The sequence below is a fragment of the Schistocerca cancellata genome, chromosome 1, assembly GCF_023864275.1.
Source record: "Schistocerca cancellata isolate TAMUIC-IGC-003103 chromosome 1, iqSchCanc2.1, whole genome shotgun sequence".
Lineage (NCBI taxonomy): Eukaryota > Metazoa > Arthropoda > Insecta > Orthoptera > Acrididae > Schistocerca > Schistocerca cancellata.
This window is the reverse complement of record NC_064626.1, coordinates 811964762-811986204: the sequence shown is the minus strand read 5'-3', so window position 1 is coordinate 811986204 and position 21443 is coordinate 811964762. Positions and strand designations below refer to the sequence as shown.

At 45.3% G+C, this 21443-nt stretch overlaps 1 protein-coding gene across 4 annotated transcripts in view; it reads right to left on the bottom strand.

Moving 5' to 3' along the window:
- LOC126188069 (glutamine synthetase 2 cytoplasmic-like) overlaps window positions 1-21443 on the bottom strand; it is a 423240-nt gene that overhangs the window by 66917 nt on the left and 334880 nt on the right. For all 4 annotated transcript variants that reach the window (XM_049929519.1, XM_049929528.1, XM_049929545.1 and 1 more), the window contains exon 2: window positions 5676-5860. In XM_049929519.1, coding sequence (XP_049785476.1) covers window positions 5676-5860 — 185 coding nt within the window. The remainder of the gene's footprint in view (window positions 1-5675; window positions 5861-21443) is intronic.

The following is a 21443-nucleotide window of genomic DNA, read 5'->3' as shown; positions in this document are numbered from 1 at the left end:
GTGCTGACGGCAGCTATACTGAAGAGAGGTGCGTACGTAGTTCCCACACCATGAATGAAGTCCGATTTTCTGGTGTATCAGCGCAAACCGTCCAACGTGTCTAGAAGGCGAGATGTACCACTCGACGTAAGACCAGCTCTCGTATGAAGATGCTTAGCGATGACATACTGAAAGTCCTGGATCAAGGCACTCAAGTAGAGGCAACATTTTTCCATTTCTGAAAAGCATTTAACTCAGTACCACAGTTAATCTTATGGTCGAAAGTACGATCGTATAGGGTATCAACAGAAATTTGTGAGCGGTCTGAGAATTTTTGGCACTGAGGACACAGCAAGTTATGTTGGATGGAGTCATAGACAGATATAGAAGTAACTGCGGATGTGCCCCCAGCGGAGGGTGTGGGGCCCTTATTATACATTTTTTATATTAATGACCTTGCGGATAATATTCATAGTAACATCAGACTTTTCGTAGATACGTACCTATCTATAATGACGTACTGTCTGAAAGAAGCTGCATAAATATTCAGTCTGATCTTGATAAGATTTCAAAGTGCTGCAAAGATTAGTTGATTTCTTTAAATGTACAGAAATGTAAAATCGTGCACTTCAAAAAACGGAGAAACTTAGTATCCTATAACATTAATGAGTCGCATTTGGATTCGGACGACTCGTGCAAATGCCTGGGTGTAGCACTTTGTAGGGATATGAACTGGAATTATCACGTAGTCTCAGACGTGGGTAAAGCAGGTAGTAGATTTTATTGGCAGAATACTGGGGAAATGCAACTAGTCTGCTCAAGTTGGTGTGGCCCCCTTACAAATAGGAGTAATGGGATATTAAATGTATAGACAGAAGGGCTACATGAATGGTCACAGGTTTGGTCGACCTACGGGAGAGAGTCCTAGAGACGCTGAAGAAACTGAACTGGCAGACTAAGACACAGGAAACATTTCCGAGAAAGTCTGTTTACAAAGTTTAAGGAACCGTCTTTGAGCGATGATTCTAGGAATATACTACAACCTCGTACGTGTTACTCCCTTAGGAATCGCAAGGGCAAGAGTATACTAATTACAGCAGGCATGGAGGCAGTTAAAAGTAATTCTTCCTGCGCTCCGTATGTGAATGGAACGGGGAGAAACCCGACTAACTGGTACAATGGATCGCATCCTCTGCTATGTATTTCACGGTGGTTACAGAGTATAGGTGTAGATTTCCGAGCTAAAATTACGAAGGGAACTTCATTAATTGACATTTGGAGTCTGATAATTCGCAAAAGGCCATTGATCATAGTGGCACGTAAAGTTACATGTCTTAAGTGGGCCAAACGACACACAAGCTGGACAGCTGATGAGAGGAGGCGTGTAGTGAAATTAGATTAGTCGTCATGTTGCCTGTTTTCAAATGATGCAAGGTGTCTCGTCTCCAATGAGTGGTTTAAAGCGGCAGCCTGCAGAGGATGCAATTCAAATCGTAGGTGATTCTGTCATATTTTGGAGGTGATTTTTGTATCATGATTTGGGCACACTTATTCAGGTTACCGGGATCATAAGCCAGGATTATCGCAACATTCTCGGCTATCATCCGCCGCCCATTCTTCCACATCTTCATCTTCATGGGGAGTTTAGTATGGACTCCCCCTTCGTAGCTGCTTCCAAGGATTGGTTTGACAATCACTGAGGCGCCCTGACGCATCTGCAGTGGCCCGCTAAATCACCCATCTTGATCCCATAGAAATTGTCTAGGACAATGCTGAATAGTGGGAGAAACGTAGCAGTTAACACCTCTGGAATTCTGGTAGCACTGAGGGATACAGTCATCAGTGCCTTCACCTGGATATAGCATACCTGCAGAAACTTGTGGACTCTCATCTTCCTCCCAGCTGAGCTGCCATTATTTCATATAGAATTACAATCCCAGTAAGCAGTTGCCATTTAATTCCAGCTGAAAAACCCAGAGTTGCCCGGGTATTTATTTATAGCTGTTTCCAAGACTTGGTGCTTGTAGAATTTATTTTTGATTTATAAAGCTTCTTTGTATACAAAGTTTGAAGGGATATGAATAGGGACATTGACGAAGAGCTTGTTTGTTTCATTAACACGGGAGAGAGCAGTGTAGAGCTGGCAGTGCTGAAAGCAAGTGACACTAAGGTCCATGCTCGCAACACGCAGCATCTGAACTTTTGCTTTTAAAACGAAATGGGAAATTCCTAGAAATAAACGGGATTCGGGGTATAAAAGCTTGCTAGGCTGCGCCACTTCCCGCCAAAATTTCCGCTTTTATGATGTTACCTTGGAGAGAAGTAACTTTAAGCCTCTGTGAATGAAGGGTTCGAGGAGAGAGAATGCAGGACGCTCTCAATCGGAGTTACGTTGCGCCTCACTTTCGGAACGAGTCCCCAAAGAGTCAGCTGAAGCCCGATGTTAGTGAGTCGCAGCAAGTCTTTTCTCGTGATCTCCACTGGATTCTTGAGACCGCGCAGTCTTCCGTCTTTTAGCCCTTCTGCGTATTCAAAAAGACTACCGTTTTCCAGGCGTTTTTATTTGTAAACAAAACGAAATCAAAATGTAATAACTAGGCACGTAAATCACAAGGCAAACTTAATAAATTCATTTTTCCTGTCAAAAAATATAAAACCAAGCGAAAGAAGCAAAGCAAAGTCAAGTTTTTAATACACGAAGTTAAATCAGTAAAACCGTATATCCTAGCCAACTAATTTCGTTTTTGGTTTGTATTCATAAAGATAAGATTGCAGCGCTTAATTCTGTTGATGGCGTAAGCGTCCAAAAATACTGTGTTAAAAGAACTAACAGTTCATCTATTGCTTCTTTGGTGTACTATGCCGTGACGATTAAACATCCGAGCTACTGAGTAGACGATTTTACATAAAACTTTAAATTACGATATCTTTTTCCGTGTTCCAGTTTTTTATCTACTAAAACCTGTACGTAGCACACGACGCTTAAGTGCCTGTGACAACTCGACCATGATTTGTCTAGCAGTTTTGGACCTTAGTGTATTCAGATACGACGGTCTTACGGCTTTAGTACTGGTACAGATTTTTCTGCAAGAATATTAAAATTTTAAACTGCTAATTTTTTTTAGTAGCGTACACTCCGATGCAGTATAGAAGAGTCAATTGGAGAAGATTTGTTCTATTTTTCACGTCTTTATTACTCTAATAGGGAATGTACCTCTTCCTTTATTTGGTGTGTATTATTCTGCCGATCTTTTGTAATACATCATGACGTGTGCTGTTTAGTTTCTTTCTCAACTGTCAATCGCAGTAGTTTTGTAGGTGTAAAAACCCATTACGAGCAAATGAACCATTTCACGATTGTATTGGTAGACGACAATAAAAATGATTGATTCGTTCCTTAACAGACATTAGAGTGGTTATTGTTTCCTTGCTGGAGTATATTTGTGAGAATTCAGTTACATAAGCTGCTTTCCAACTACGTAGATAATAAATGTCGGAACTCATAATCTGAAACAGTGATAATCAAACATTAATCTGTCGTATTTATTACAAGAAGAGACGTTATCGGACGTTCTGACACTGCTTGAGAACTGGTCAGTCTTGCATCACGGTTAATTGCCATTGTTTCTCCTTGCTGCTGACTCAGCGCGGCACAAGCGACAAGACGGCCATCACAGCTGCCGTGCCTGTTGGACATTGATCCTGCCGACGTGGCTAGCCGCTGGGGATCCCACAGCCACGAAGTAATCTGCGCTGATCTGGCGAGGCTCTATTAATCCCAGCGATGGAGCGATCGCTGACGTTAGGGAGTAGAGTGTGGGCCCTTGAGGGTTCATCTCAGAGCTGCCTCAGGCCACAATCTGTCAGTCACCACACTGTTCTTCCTGTCTGTGAAACGGACAGCTCTGATAGCATTTCTGCCTACAGGTCACTAGTCACTACCCTGGAAACCACATTAAATACGTAGTTTGTTTTACCTCTTACAACGTTAAATAGGTCAGAGTCTATGCTTTACTAATTTCGGGAGTTGGGAAGTTATTGTTAAGACAATTGTTACTTTTGTTTTTAAAAAAGGAATTTAAGGAGCTGCATCGATTGTGTGGTCCACTACGATGATGCACTCTGGATATATTGCACAAAGCATGTGAAACTTAGTTCGAGATATACGAGAAAGGTCGAGGCAGGCTTAAGCTCACGAACGTTTATATACTGACGTGACTAAAGTCTTCGGATAGCGATATGCACATATACAGATGTCGGTAGTACCGCATACACGAGGTATAATAAGGCAGTGCATTGGCGGAGCTCGCATTTGAACTCAGGTGATTCATGTGGAAAGGTTTCCGACATGATTATGACCGCACGACGGGAATCAACAGACTTTGAACTCTGAGTGATAGTTGGAGCTAGACGCATGGGACATTACATTTTGGAAATCGTTAGTAAATTCAATATTCCAAGATGCATAGTGTCAAGAAAGTGTCGAGAATACCAAATTTCAGGCATTACCTCTCACCACGGACAGTGCAGTGCCCGACGGTCTTCACTTAACGATCGAGAGCAGCGGCGTACGCGTAGAGATGTCAGTGCTAACAGACAACCAACACTGCTTGAAATAACCGCTGAAATCCGTGTGGGACGTACGGCGAACGTATCCGTTAGGACAGTTTGGCGAAATTTAGCGTTAATGAGCTATGGCAGCAGACGTCCAACGCGAGTATCTTTGCTTACAGCAAGTCATCGCCTGCAGCGCTTTTCCCGAGTTCGTGACCGTATCGATTGTACTCTAGACGACTGGAAAACCGTGGCCTGGTCAGAATTGTCCCTGTTTCAGATAAGAGCTGATGGTACGGTTCGAGTGTGGTGCAGACCACACGAAGTCATTGACCCAAGTTGTCAGCAAGGTACTATGCAAGTTGATGGTGGCTCCCTAATGGTGTGGGCCGTGTTTACATGGAATGGACTGGGTCCTCTGGTCCAACTGAACCAATCATTGTTTAGAAATAGCTATTTTCGCCTACTCTGAGACAATTTTCAGCCATTCATTGATATCATGTTCCCAAACAACGTTGGAATTTTTATGGATAGCAATGCACCATGTGACCGTGCCACAATTGTTCATGATTGGTTTGGAAAGCATTCTGGCCAGTTTGAGAGAATTATTTGGCCACCCAGATAGCCCGACATGACTCCTATGGAACATTTATGGGGCATAATCGCCGGCCAGACTGACCGAGCGGTTCTAGGCGCTACAGTCGAACCGCGCGACCGCTACGGTCGCAGGTTCGAATCCTGCCTCGGGCATGGATGTGTGTGATGTCCGTAGGTTAGTTAGGTTTAAGTAGTTCTAAGTTCTAGGGGACTGATGACCTCAGAAGTCCCATAGTGCTCAGAGCCATTTGAACCATTTTTTTTGGGGGGGGGGGGGGGGAGGCATAATCGGGAGATCAGTTCGTGCAGAAGATCCTTCATCAACAACACTTTCGCAATTATGGACAGCTATAGGGGCAGCATGGCTAAATATTTTTCTGCAGGGGCTTCCAACGACTTGTTGAGCCCATGCCACGCAGAGTTGCTGCCCTACACTGGGCACGAGGAGATCCGATACGATGATAGGAGGTATCTCACGACTTCTGCTACCTCAGTGTATTTACTTATGACGATTACTGATTGATAATCTGGCTAAGCAGACTCACCTTTGATGGACTTAGGCAGTGAAGGCAACGTGCGGTCCTTGGCCCTAAGGTTCTCGCCCGTGCCGTCGATCCAGATGTACGTGGCCTGGACCTTGTTGTCGGGCTGTGGAAGTCGCATGTACTTCTCCAGCACCGTCTTGCAGATCCGCGCGTTCGGCGACTGCGCCAGCGTCTCCATGGCCATCCTGCAACAAGACGAAGGCACGATCATTAAGCGTACTGGGGGGACACTTCAGCCGAGAGCTGTAACGTTTTGCTTTTAACCAATGTAAGGCCAAATGATGACAATGTCCGGCTTTGGCAGTCAATGCTGTGATACGAAGGCGGCGGAGCAGTGCTAAAGTGGACAGACGCAATCCCACATCGATTTTGCTTTCCTTGGCGGTGGCGGCAGCAGAAGAAGCAGCAGCAGCATTAGTAGTAGTAGTACACTGTTCGACGTGTTTAAAGGTGGCCATGGCACATCTTACTGTAAAATTTATTGGAATAGAATTTATTTATGCTGGCTGGTTTCGATAAGTGAAGGAGCAGGTATTTCGGATAAGGAAATTATCTACCGCGGCGAATTGCTAGGTAAGCGGCCCGGGTTCTGTTCTCCCTTCGGGACGGTGATTTTCTCCTCGGGGACTGGGTGTTGTGTTGTCCTAACGTTTGTATGGTCATAAATGTCATTCCGCTGTTGAGATGGGTGTATGTGCTCTCCTGAAAGCCAATAAATTAAAAGAAAAAAATTACCTAAGTAGCGGACATAAAATACGCTCTATGGAAATTGCATCAACGCTGGAAAAGTGCTTCTCCCCTCTCCTGTCTATTCATAGCATGGTCGCATGCATTAAAATACAAAGACAAATTTTGATGTATCTATTATGAGATGAAAATGAGATACAGTGCTCAGATTGTATTTAATTCACAGCGATAAGCGATTTGCCACCAATGTTTAATTCTTATCCCTTTCAACAAAACTAAAATGACAGGTATGTTAACAATGACTTTTATAGCCTTCTTCACTAATACGAAGTCATGTACGCAAATGTCGCCTATGCAAGTAGTTAAAGACATAACGAACTGCTCGCCTGTTGAGTCGTGTGAGGGTAGTTTTGTTAACGTGTGGAGGGTATGGCTGTGCCACATTCCCATAACAACAGATGAAGAGCATTACGCGGTCTGCCTGCTAGAATTACTTCACTTCCGTATACGTGACGTGATTTCACGCCAGTACCTGTTCTAATAAAGCCCAAAAGGAGCGGCATATGCCATCCGTTTGCGCGGCAGAAATTAAAGTTGGTTTGTGATCTCATCTTGTCTAACTTCAACGCCGCCGTATCTCCGCCACCAAACGCACGAGACCTTCATGCTGTCTTAAAGGAAGGCTTGTTCTACACACTGTAGTCTTCTGCAAGGCAGGATACTGACAATTTTCCACTTCAATGTTCGTTTAGTTCTTAATGGGAACTGTAGCGAGAAGTGTGAATTTAAATGCGCGTGTCACGACACGAAATATATATTCATTCCCGTTCTTGTATTCATATGAGTGAATGTGCGATGGCATTTCTGGAATTAATAATCAAGGTATCCAAGATCCTACTCTGGAATTACCGGGCTTTGACCTGAAGAGATGTACCTGGACTAAATTAAACCGTATCAGAACGGGCCATGCAAGATGCAATGCATGTAAGTACAAGTGAGGCCTATGCGACTCACCAGCCTGTGACTGTGGAGCACCAGAACAAAACGTCCGCCATATTATTGAGGAACGCCCCTTAAGAAGATACGCTGGACCTGTCTCTGAGGTTATATATGTGAAACCCTCTGCTTTGGATTGGCTGTGCAATCTAGATATTGAGCTTTAAATATATGAATGAGTTTCTAGTCAGGTTTGCCAAGCTTTTAACGTGTAGTTATTTTGTCTTGAGTATTTGTACTTTACCCTTTTGTGCTATTGCTTTTTTTTACACATGTACTATTTACACATTGGTTTGTTTTTTTACATTTCGTTTACATATTGTTGTACTTATATAAAATATTGTCGCTGTATTGCCATACGCAAAATAAAATAAATAAATAAATAAATAAATATTCATATGAGAAACTTAACCACAATCTGAACGGTAAGGCCGGCCGAAGTGGCCGTGCGGTTAAAGGCGCTGCGGTCTGGAACCGCAAGACCGCTACGGTCGCAGGTTCGAATCCTGCCTCGGGCATGGATGTTTGTGATGTCCTTAGGTTAGTTAGGTTTAACTAGTTCTAAGTTCTAGGGGACTAATGACCTCAGCAGTTGAGTCCCATAGTGCTCAGAGCCATTTGAACCATTTGCACTGAACGGTAATTTCACATATATTCAGTTATGTGGGCTACTTCGCCTCCGGAAGAAATTTTCAGACACATCTCGAATTAAATGTTATGAGTGGAGAGTATCTCAGTCATGTTGAACAGTATGCTGTATTCACTTTTATGACATTGACGTCACTGTGCGACTAGGTGAATTCAAAGGCAGCAATCTTTATTCTACCACTGAATTAATACTCCTATTTAAACATCCACTGTCACTCTGACAACGATATGTTACTGCTTCCTGCTACAAGACGATTCAGGACTATCCCTGAAGACCGGCATAGTGTCAATGACAGTGCCATCACTTGGATCTTGAGTTAAATTCTGAAATTTGCTTCCAACGAAAATGCAAGACAATGGGAATTCTCTCTCATATTGTGTAGAGCTATGTACAGATTTAGGGTTTATGACTCTGGCCTCTGTGTTGGGGTATCAGGTTAACATTCGTAATGTGTCACGTCTAAGAATTCACTACCCATTTATAGCAATTTCACATTTGGTTATATCATTGTGTAAGTAGGCTGTTTATGTTTTCTTATTGGCAACGTTACGTAGCGCTCTGTATGAAAATCACTGGCTGTGCTGTGTGCAGTCTGTGGCTAGTTTGCATTGTTGTCTGTCATTGTAGTGTTTGGCAGCTGATGTGAACAGCACGTAGCGTTGCGCAGTTGGAGGTGAGCCGCCAGCAGTGGTGGATGTGGGGAGAGAAATGGAGTTTTGAAATTTGTAAGACTGGATGTCATGAACTGCTATGTATATTATGATTTTTCAACACTGTTAAGGTAAATACATTGTTTGTTCTCTATTAAAATCTTTCATTTGCTAACTATGCCAATCAGTAGTTAGTGCCTTCCGTAGTTTGAATCTTTGATTTAGCTGGCAGTAGTGGCGCTCGCTGTATTGCACTAGTTCGAGTAACGAAGATTTTTGTGAGGTAAGTGATTTGTGAAAGGTATAGGTTAATGTTAGTCAGGGCCATTCTTTTGTAGGGATTTTTGAAAGTCAGATTGCGTTGCGATAAAAATATTGTGTGTCAGTTTAAGGACAGTCATATATAATTGTTCAAAGGGGACGTTTCAATTGCAGAGAGATACCCGGTATCAGTCCTTCGCCTGATCGTCTCCAATAGGACTAAACTCTTGATTAAGTGAACTCGACCGGCAGCCCACCAGAGTGATAAGAAAATTTATATGGATAAAAATAGCGGTCCTATCACACTTCCCTGTGGCACTCTTGACGATCCCCTAGTCTCTGATGAACACTAACCGTCGAGGACAATATTGGTGCGTCTCTTAGTCTGTCTACGCACAAGAGTGCCACAAATATTTTTTACGGCACTTTTCGACCATCTGACCGGAAATTGATTGAATATTTGTGCCAGCGCGCTAATGTGCGTTAGAGGCCTTACGTGTATTTTTCTGGTTTACACCCAAGTCTGACTTCGGTAAGCGTGCATGACCGAGTCAACTACCTACCACAGTACCTTACAGCAATTTCCTCTCTGAGCGCTGAAACGAACCACTTGAAAACCGCGATCGCGTGCCTCATTACAGGAGGAGTGCGCGAAGTTTTGCCCAAAGAGAAGCAAATGAGGCCAACTAATTGGCGTCCAGAATTAGGCGGCGCTGTACAGAAGGCGAAAGGAGCCATTCCTGCAGACGCAGGCGCGGGCGCCCGCGCTGGAGAGTCGCGTGCGGCCGCAGCGGCGCCATCGATCTACCCTCTGTGCTACTGTGCTCTGCTCTGCTCTGCTCTACCTGCCGGCTGCCTGCTGCTGGCGCGACGCAGCCGTAGCCGCTGCCGCCCGGGACGCGGCTCTGCCGGAGGACTGACACAGCCTATCCTTTTACTAATTCGATTAGAGAATGGCGGGGAGGGGGAGGGCAGGGGGGGGGGTGAAAGGAGGGAGGGCTACTGCAGAGTCGGCCATCCCCAGTGCTGCACTCTCTCTCGTGCACATGTGAACCACATTATTACCGTCAACACTCTAAGCTGTAATTCTACAGCGCGGGCTACCTGAAATGTTACTGGTGAAGTACACCACTGGCCTTTAAAATTGCTACACCAAGAAGAAATGCAGATGATAAACGGGTATTCATTGAACAAACTTATTATACTAGAACTGACATGCGATTACATTTTCACGCAATTTGGGTGCATAGATCCTGAGAAATCAGTACCCAGAACAACCACCTCTGGCCGTAATAGCGGCCTAGGTACGCCTAGGCATTGAGTCAAACAGAGCTTGGATGGCGTGTACAAGTACAGCTGCCCACGCAGCTTCAACACTATACCACAGTTCATCAATAGCAATGACTGGTGTGTTGTGACGAGCCAGTTGCTCGGCCACCATTGACCAGACGTTTTCAATTCGTGCGAGATCTGGAGAATGTGATGGCCAGGGCAGCAGTCGCACATTTTCTGTATCCAGAAAGGCCCGTACAGGACCTGCAACAAGCGGTCGTGCATTATCCTGATGAAATGTAGGGTTTCGCAGGGATCGAATGAAGGGTAGAGCCACGGGTCGTAACACATCTGAAATGTTCAAAGTGCCGTCAATGCGAACAAGAGGTGACCGAGACGTGTAACCAATGGCACCCCATACCATCACGCCGGGTGATACGCCAGTATGGCCTTTATGAATACACGGTTCCAATGTGCGTTGACGGCGATGTCACCAAACACGGATGCGACCATCATGATGCTGTAAACAGAACCTGGATTCATCCGAAAAAATGACGTTTTGCCATTCGTGCACACTGGTTCGTCGTTGAATACACCATCGCAAGCGCTACTGTCTGTGATGCAGCGTCAAGGGTAACTGCAGCCGTGGTCTCCGAGCTGATAGTACATGCTGCTGCAAACGTCGCCGAACTGTTCGTGCAGATGGGTGTCGTCTTGCAAACGTCCCCGTCGGTTGACTCAGGGATCGAGACGTGGTTGCACGATCCGTTACAGCCATGCGGATAACATGACTTATCTCGACTGCTAGTGATACGAGGCCGTTGGGATGCAGCACGGCGTTCCGTATTATCCTCCTGAACCCACCCATTCCATATTCTGCTAACAGCCATTGGATCTCGACTAACGCGAGCAGCAATGTCGCGATACGATAAACCGCAATCGCGATAGGCTACAATCCGACCTTTATCAAAGCCGGAAACGTGATGGTACGCATTTACCCCTCCTTACACGAAGCATCACAACAACGTTTCACCAGGCAACACCGGTCAAGTGCTGTTTGTGTATGAGAAATCGGTTGGAAACTTTCCTCATGTCAGCACATTGTAGGTGTCGCCACCGGCGCCAACCTTGTGTGAATGCTCTGAAAAGCTAATCATTTGCATATCACAGCATCTTCTTCCTGTCGGTTAAATTTCGCATCTGTAGCACGTCATCTTCGTGGTGTAGCAATTTTAATGGCCCGTAGTGTAGGTATACAAAGTGACTGAGGAAAGGCCTGATGCACTATCAGTATTTCTTTTGTATCTCATCTTCGCCCACGAAAGTGAGACACTATTCGGAAGCTAGTGAAGGATTACACATGATTCGTCAACATGGAAAAGCTGTTAGTACTACAGTCTCTCGAGCGGAAAAATGGCAGTTTCATTTACTAACCGTGTAGCTATAGCTTGACAAAAGCAAACTGCTCACTTACTGGCCAAGAGGAGTCCACTTTTCCACCATTAACAAGCACGAAGCCTTTGTCTGACCTCTGCCAATGTAGCTGTAGTCAGAACATCTGTTTGTATCCGTATAAAAATAACACTTGTCAACAAATTTAACCTTTTTCTGGATCTGGTCTGTAAATAGGTGGATTTGCCAAATTTTGGGTTGCTGAAATCACTGGTAAAAATCCGTTTTCCTCAACCACCGCTAATTTCCTAGATACTGAGAGGAATCAAAAACAGTACTGGTGAACATTAACAGAATTAAAAATAAATAAATTTGTTTTCAGAACTTCAGAATTGAATACTATTTAATATGTATTTATGTACACGATACCAGTGGAAGCTCTACATTAGTTCACAACACCTTGAACTTTAATTTTCTTTGGTATTCGAAAAATGCGACAACGATGCTTTTTTTTGTTTACTGCTTCGTCACTACCTAAGAAGAAACCAGCAATAATCGCCCATCATCGACGGGTTCCAGCGACGTTGGTAGCTGCCTTTCACCGTACGCATGCCTATGTTATTGTTGTTGTTGTTGTTGTTGTTGTTGTCTTCAGTCCTGAGACTGGTTTGATGCAGCTCTCCATGCTAATCTATCCTGTCCAAGCTCCTTCGTCTCCCAGTACCTACTGCAACCTACATCCTTCTGAATGCCTATGTAAAAGCATTAATTCCACTCAGTGCTTAACACTCTCAAATTTTCCGGGAAGAAATCAAGGTGGGAGAATTACACCTAGATGCTTGTATCCGTCTTTCGTCTTCCACTTTAAGCCTATAGTAGCTTATTAGTCTCTCGTCTCTTCAAATTCCTCTAATATCTCAAAAAATTGCATACTTTCGTAAATTTTAAGAACAAAACCTCACCATATGTCCATCATTATTCAACCCTAAGGAGTTACTGCATGTATCAGAAAATCCCTTTCCTTCAAACTCAGACACTATCCCCCACTCTGACAGGGAGTGATACATCACAGCTATGGCCATTTGTCTGCTATTCTTATCACCAACAACACCCGCGTCTGTTTCGAAGCAAGCTCCTCGATGTTAAATTACTTTTACCTCATTTTAGTTTTATGCTTATTTTTTTAATCTTTAACTGCATTAAATTCTTTTACAGCTGCTGCCACTCACTTCCCTTCTCTACCAAACTTAGGAAAATGAAATTCTCATTTATTAAAAATGGCCGTAATATTTTTCACACACTATTATAATGGCTAAAAACAAGCGTTTTACTCAAGTTGCGGAAAGAGGTGTCTGTGTGTCTGTGTTTCAGGGCCTAGGAAGTAGTACTTTCAAGTTGTTACCTGTTTCCGAGCCAGTATAGTGAAAGCCTATCTCGAATGGACTAACTAAACTCTTATAAATCAACACACAGAAATCTGCGGAGACCCCAAGAGATATTGCTGTCTGAGGTGAACGTCAGTTATGAATTGTGCATGTGATGGTTAATGGTGAGGCTAGAATGAAATAGACTGCGGAAAATTACGATCTTCTGTGGCTATAACGGATGGTCGTCTACATGACTGGGGAGAGATGTGGGGTATCACCACCCTGGAATCGATAATGGAAGAGCACAAGCTGTGAGGGGCAGGTGTGCATTCAGGTCTTAGGATCTATCCCGTGTCATTCCCTACGACCATTATCCACGTGGAAATTACACTTCACACAAGATACTGTCTTTATCCTTTGAGGGGGGTATGGTCTGTAGTGAGCCTTCTTCATACTGTGAACAAGTTATTCATCGTAGAAATCGGTGACACACCTGTTAACAGTGAAAAGTGGGTGGCTCTTATGAGTTTGTTACTGTTAAATACTTTGATACTGATTTTGCATGGAATGGACTGCGTCATCTGGTCCAGCTGAACCGATCATTGACTGGAAAGAGTTATGTTTGGCTACTTGGGGACCATTTGCAGCCATTCATGGTGTTCATGTTCCTAAAGAACGATGTCATGCGACCAGGCTACAGCTGTTCGCGATTTGTTTGAAGAGCATTCTGGATAATTCAAGCGAATGGTTTGGCCACCCAGATCGCCCCACATGATTCCAGTGAACATTTATGGGACATAATCTAAAAGTCACTTCGTACACAAAATCCTGCACCGGCAACATTTTGTAATTATCGACGGCTATAAAGGCAGCATTGCTCAGTGTTTCTGCAGGGGACTTCCAACGACTTCTCGACTCCATGCTACGTCGTGTTCCTACACCACACTGGGCAAGACGGGGTCCGACGCGATATTAGAAGCTATCTGATGACTTTTGTTACCTCAGTGTACATATGCGTGCACGTGCGTATTGTGTTAACTTCCTACGTGATCTCATGTCAATGGTGCCTCGTTTGTAAATAAAATACAGCCTCTGAATAATGAATCTTTAACGGTCCATTTCTCAACAGATACTGGTTTCCGGAAACATCGTATAGGATCTTTTCTTGTAGTTTTGACCAGTACTATCTCTTGTAGGAACATGTGCCTTTTTTAAAACATTCCGTGTAGAGGCAGAGGCTGCTGCAAGTGTGGGAAGTTGACTCAATTTCCAAGACGGCATCTGTACCAGCTTTTCTTAGGAATACACGACCAATATATTGACAGGCCCTTCAGTGGACATTATGATTACCTAGTAGAGTTTGAGTAACAGTTTTCGTGACTTTGCTTCGGACCTCGCTGGTCTCAGTACGTGATCGTAACTTCTAGACGTTTAACATGGTACAGAGCGAACAGAAGGCTTTTTCTGCTCTATAATTATTTAGGAGCGAAAATGAGCGACATCCCAACAACGACATTCATCAACAAACGTTTTTAAACAACGGAATTAAGTACATCGGATTGTAACATGACAGAGTGCGTGTATTGTGCTTAGAATGTAAAACAGCACAGTTGCTGCAGATGTAGGTATGGGAGGGCGAATTAAGCAGTTTGATCGACGACCTCGCTACTAAAGCTAATGTAGATTTTTTTATTTGAAGGGACTCAGTGACGTATGACAGGACGTTGTTGTGGAGCGCGGTCTTTGGCATCGCCCGCCAGCGCGCAGAAATACGGCGGCCACGTCTTCCGCGTGACGGGAGGCAAACAGACGGGAAGCACGAATGCCTCATCGAGCGCCTTCCATTGTATCTTCAGCTCACCTGCCACGCACCGACAGCCGCCGCGCCACGAATCAACTCGCAATTTCGATCGCAGTTACCACCACCCTGCTGCCGATATTGAATGCTTTCACGCCTTTACTGCTTTTTCACCAGCAAAACCTTCAGTGACGAGTTTAAAAGCAAGAATGTCAAACAGAAAGAGTTTATTAATGATGGTAAAGACCAACACTTTTTCTGAAAACTTGCTATGGTGGCATATTAAAACATCAGCAAGGAAAAAAAAAAATGAAACGTCAGGAAGGGGGGAGGGGGGGGGGGAAAGAAACATACGAGCTTAAACATGTTTTAACCTTCACCATCTCGTGCATCACAGCAGATTCACGTTAATGTTATTAAGAACCACCTCACTTGTATTAAGGTATATTTATTGCGTAAAGATTGGTTTCGTTCAACCAACATCAGGTGGCATTTCCAACGGTGCACGCTACACTGTCTAGACAGTGCTACTCAACGAAAATTTGAGAATTTGTTTCCAAGACTGTTGGCAGTTTCACCTGATGATCATCATTGAACTAAACCGGTCGTGACACAATAAATGTACTTAAATATGAGTGATGTGGTTCTTAGTAACATTATGCATTTCTGTTGAGGTTTGTGAGTTGATACGTGCATCCTTTGTAGATTCGTACAAACAGATTTATCAGATCTACAGCACTTAGAATTACGATTCAAACAGAAACTAGATTCTGTGCATTGTCTGTTTACAAATATATTTGTTATTCGTCTAGGTCTCTGATACTAGAATGCTACAGTTACTACTTGTTAAAACTTATTTATGGTAAGGCGGCCCAGCTGTAACATCTATACTCATATCTGGAAGCTCATCGGTACAACAGAGGGAGACTCGTCAGTTAAGAAAAGTTACGCCATCAGGAATTTTATCGGCCTTGCTAATGAAACATTTAGTCTAAGATTTACAACGGCCCTATTCATTTCTATAGATGTTGAGTGTTACGCCTTTTGAAGTACTCAAGCCTTTTGCGTGTCCCCCAGGACTTTATGTCATCCTCAGAGAGATCGGAAATCGAGCTGCCCCGGGATAATGATCGCTCGATTACCGTGCCACGTCAGTCTCATCAAGCACAGAGGCTCTACCCAGAAGCTGCCACGTGTTCTGACGCTTTGCCAGTGAACGTCTTCCCGTAATTCACGTAGAACGAACTATCCGAGGAAACTGACTGTACGACTTCGAAGGGCCGTACCGTAGAGTCAAAATGGTCCGGATAGGCAATTAGAAACAATTCCCGTCCGAAACGTGACGGTGAACTGATACTGAGAATGGCTCTCCAAGACGGAACGTTCAGATATGTTAATCGTGGTGATCGAAAGATGTCAGTAACGGCAAATGTAGCTTTGGCCATTGTTAGCTCTCTGTTAAGCAGTTTGCACGTTTGAGGTGTCCGTACAACAAGTAATTGCAGAATTTTCTGCGGCGTTGAAAATGAAGGTGTGAGTTCAACCCCTTCATGTTAGGCTTGGAAGGGAGACATGAATTGTTTAAGTACCATTTCCCACGCGAACAACTGTGACAACTGACGGCGCACAGCTGATTTTCGAAATACTTTTGTGCAGTCAGCGTTGCACAGAATCCAGAGCTGCCTCGTCCCACTGACCCACTGCAACGTTCCTGCGACGTCGCGGCCTACCAGTAATAACCTTCAGAGGCGCATTGCGACCGGTTTCTCTCGAAATACCAGCTGCTGACAAATATTCTTTGCTTGGAATGTAGTCGGCCATGATAGATTACCGCATACGTATGGGCAGCAGAAGTAGAATTCTATTGTAATTCGCGGCAAATCAAAACTACCTTGGTCCCTTCATCATTTGCGTACAATATTGTGCTCCTAGCATCTTCCAATCACAGCGCGAGGTTGAGGTTTAAGGTTTAAGGGACTAAACAGCAAGGTCATCAGTCCCTTGTTTCAAATGTGGTCCATTCCGCTAATGTGACATCTCAGGAAAGTCAGAACAATAAAAGGGAAAAGGCTAAAAACGTAAAGGGGCAGTCATGCTGTCAATGCTAAAAACAAAACGAGGGAAGTCAGCAAGAGAACGAACCCAACGCTATGCTGAAGCAGCATAGGCGAGACCACCTGTGACTTAAAAGGTACAACCGCTAGAATGTAGAAAGTACGCGTGGGAAAAGGAGACTAACAAAGCCTTAAAAAAAGGGTAAAAACAGAGTAAAAGGGGAAGAAAAGAGGATTTAGGAGGTGGGATGTACGGCTTCACATCACATCGATAAACCATAATCTTAACTTTCTCAGGGAGGGTATCCCCTTCAAAGGTCAGGATAAAGGCACCAATATCAATGCGATTGTCTTTAGGACCCTTCTGGACACGCCGAACAAAGTGAACACCCCGCCGTCCGAGATTGTCCCGAAATTCCTCATCAGTTTGAAGGATGAGGTCCCTGTGAAAAATCACACCTTGTACCATATTTAGAGACTGGTGGGAGGTAATGGACACAGGAATTGTGCCAAGATGGGTACAGGCACGAAGGGCCGCAGATTGGGCAGCTGAAGCAGTTTTGATCAGCAACGAACCCGACCGCATCTTGCTCAGGGAGTCCACTTCGCCAAACTTGTCTTCAATGTGTTCCACAAAGAATAAAGGTTTAGTATTGGTGAAAGTATCTCCATCAGTCCTGGTGCAAACTAGATAACGGGGGAAAGATTTCGCCCCTAGCCGACGGGCCTGACCCTCTTCCCAGGGGGGTAACCATGGAAGGGAAGGCCGAAGGGGCAAGAGAAGATGCACTTTAAGAATCAGTTCCACGCAGAGAGACGGCCGCAGAAGAACGGCCAGAGTTCTGGACCCGTATGCGTTTCATTTGCATAGCGTCTGCCCTGATACCACCCACTCTGATCAGGGGCTCTCCTCACGGACGCCACCCAGCCACAGCAAGGGCCGTCTGGCAGGGCGGCCATTGCTGGGAGTTCCGATGCTCCAGGATGACGAGCAACCACTCCAAGGCATGCATGAGGAGGTCACAGCTCAGGTATCAGAAGTGTGATCCTTGTGTGTTCAGGGGGCTCAACCAAAAGGGTACATAGCGATCCCACCACACGAGCTGGCTATACACCCTAGCATCAGACAACGACGTGAAAGAAAAGGTGGAATGTACTAGGAGGGCGCACGTCGGAGACACTAGGTAAGGTGCTCTTCCCCAAATGGCTCACACTACGGAGGAGAAATTTTGTAATGGAGGTCAAACCCCAGAGGGGGACCAAGGAATGCCAAAAGGAGGGGATGATTACGCAAGAAAGTCGGATTGTAAAACCAACAGAACCAGGAGGATAGCGGGGGCCAACATAAGCAAGGACACCAAGAGAGGGAGAGGAGAGGGCGACGGGAAAGGAGCAAGGAGGGGAAAGGAGGGGAAGGGGAAGGAAACGCAGCCCTGGAGAGAAAGAAGGTTGCAATAGCTCGGGGCCCCGTGCTCGCCACGCACGTATCCACAAAAGAGTTGTGGACCCCCTGGGGGGATCACAGCGCGAAACTGAGTTTTTACAACCTGTGCCTTTAGTGTGCCGAATTAAACGTGCGCACAAAATGGTTCAAATGGCTCTGAGCACTACGGGACGTAACATCTGAGGTCATCAGTCCCCTAGAAGTTAGAACTACTTAAACCTAACTAACCTAAGGACATCACACACATCTATGCCCGAGGCAGGATTCGAACCTGTGACCGTAGCAGTCGCGCGGTTCCGGACTGAAGCGCCTAAAACCGCTCGTCCACCACTGCCGGCAAACGTGCGCACAGGTACAGACGATGTAGTCATTGAAGTTCGAATCTTCTGGGTTTTTAGGTCCCGTCATATTTCTTCAGATCTACGTTTCGACCCCTCTGCGTGGATCTTGTTCAGGATCTTGTTGTGTCCACTGTAGATTGAGCAACGCCAGAGACCAGTGTCGCCTTCTCTTATAAAGGGGAGTTTACCCGCGCTTGTGCCGGAGACGTGGGATTACTGGGTAAAAGACTTGGGTTACCACTTGCGCGCCAACGTCATTGGTTAGAAACAGTTTCTCCCCACTTAAGCTGGAGAAGAGTTCCAGAATGAGATTTTCACTCTGTAGTGGAGTGTGCGTTGATATGAAACTTCCTGGCAGATTAAAACTGTGTGCCCGACCGAGACTCGAACTCGGGACCTTTGCCTTTCGCGGGCGTGAGTCGTACTTGGGTAGCTCCGTTGTCAGAGCACTTGCCCGCAAAAGGCAAAGGTTCCGAGTTCGAGTCTCGGTCCGGCACACAGTTTTAATCTGCCTGGAGAAGAGTTATTGGTTAAGTGCGGGAAAAATCCCTTTCTAACCACTGCCGTTGGCGTATCAATGGTAGCCGTAGGAGTTTCGCCCAATAACCCCTTCTTCGGTACTAGCGGAGGAAAACTGCTCTTGCTATGCAATGACGGTGCCCCGCCAATGGTGACCCAAGATTTTTACCTAATAATCCCACTGCTCCAGCACAAACTCGGGGAACTCCCCTTAATAATGGAAGGCGACAGTGGTCTGACAGTGCTCAATCTACAGTGGAACCACAGCATCCTGAAGATCTCAGCAGGGGGGTCGGAACGTCGAGTGTTTGAAGAAATATGACGCGGCCTAAAAACTCAGATTTTAAAAATGGCCACGAAAGCCCGCAGACTGATACAGCCATTTCTCTGAAACAAAGAGATAGTGGTCCAGCTCAGGGTTTTCTTGTTATTTACGGTTCACAACCTGCCTCATCGGTCTAGTGCTTAGCGTCATTGGTGAGTGATCAGCAGATCCGGGTTCGATTCCCAGTACTCATCTCAGGTCTTTCTGTGGTGAAAATATCTGGAAAAGGGACGGTTCAGCTTCGTAAGGCCAAATGAGATGCTGTTCGTATAAAATGGCAGCAAAACTGGCAAGCAAACCGCCAATGTGGCGTCATATCGAAAGACTCACCAAACTGGGCCAGAGAGAGAGAGAGAGAGAGAGAGAGAGAGAGAGAGAGAGAGAGGGGCAGGTAAACATCTGATTTAAATGCCATTTGGCTCATTTACGCGACTACGACTTGCTAAGAAGCTTGTCGTGTGTGTATGTGTGTGGCAGGCCTTGATATTTAGGAACTGGTTCTCTGTCGCTCTTGGAGCGTGTTAACATTAGAAACGAACACGACTCGGCAGGGTGCTCGCGTGCCGTTTCTTTTGTGGCGACATGCATATTCAGAGTGTTTGTGATCCGTGCCGGGCGTGGCTAGAAGCCGGCAACCCGTGTTTTCGCTCTGCGGAACTGCCGGACCGCGCTTAAGGTCGCGGACGTAAGCTAGATAGTATCGCTTACAGCACGGCCACGCTGTAAACAGCGTGATCTCCATTACGTCACCGTGGTTTCATCTTACGTAACCAGCGCGTCCTAGCAACCAGTTCTCTTCCAGCTCCTGCACAGAGTGGTACAAAGAAATGGGAGCCGTTATCTGATGAGGAAGCGGAGCAACGGCGTCGAGAGCAATTCGCAATCAGATGGCTCCGATAGCGCGAAGCGAACCTCAACGGGTAGCTGGCAGGACTCGAGCTGGGTTGGCACAGAAAAGCGTGAATAGTCTTTGAGGAAAGAGAATTCCGATAAGCCCTGGCCAAGCTCTTATACTTCTACTCGGTAACATGTAAGAAGCATCGACTGAAGACGATTTATATGAAGTAGTATATATTTTACTAATAGTTAGCGAGCGCTAGCATCTCATTTCCAGTCACACGTTAAGACTGCCCCTCTAATTTTGCTATTCCACCAGTGCCCCGAGTGGAAAATGTATAATCATTTACAGAATATTTCCTGACTGTATAAGCAGAACAGACTAGTTCACGTTTTACTTAACTATTATGACCGGCTTAAGGCGTATTATGCCATCTTCAGATTTGAAACTAATATCCAGGACTGTTTACTACCTGACTCGGCTGGTGCGCGTCGTTGCAGTTCTGACAGTGTTAGGCGCGTCCAGCCGCCGCAGAGATATTTGACATCTTTTCAAATGGTTCAAATGGCTCTGAGCACTAGGGGACTTAACATCCATGGTCATCAGTCCCCTAGAACTCAGAACTACTTAAACCTAACTAACCTAAGGACAGCACACAACACCCAGTCATCACGAGGCAGAGAAAATCCCTGACCTCGCCGGGAACCGAACCCGGGAACCTGGGCGTGGGAAGCGAGAACGCTACCGCACGACCACGAGCTGCGGACTTTGACATCTTTCTGCAGGTTAGTTTACTCACAGCGGAAACCGCAAATAATCTTACGGACAGCATGAGGAAGTACCGGATGCCAGAGCGCTGAGACAGAGATTCTTCTTCGCCGTATTGTGACTAGAACGAAGATAGCAGAGAGTCGCACACTTCGAATGTATTGTGTGAAATTACTGGAAAGAAAAGTAAAATTCTCTTTCAAAGGGTAGTAAAAATTATTACCTTTGATGTGGGTATTGGACCTGCCTCTCCAGTAAATGTAAATTTATATTTTTCCAGATCACTTGTTCGGTAGCCGTGTGTGTTAAACCGCCGCTTCTGGGTCGGGGAGATGCGCTGGCCTCGAATCGAATCCGTTCGATGGATGAAGAACGAGGGATTGTGAGCAGCTAGCCTAGGTGTGGTT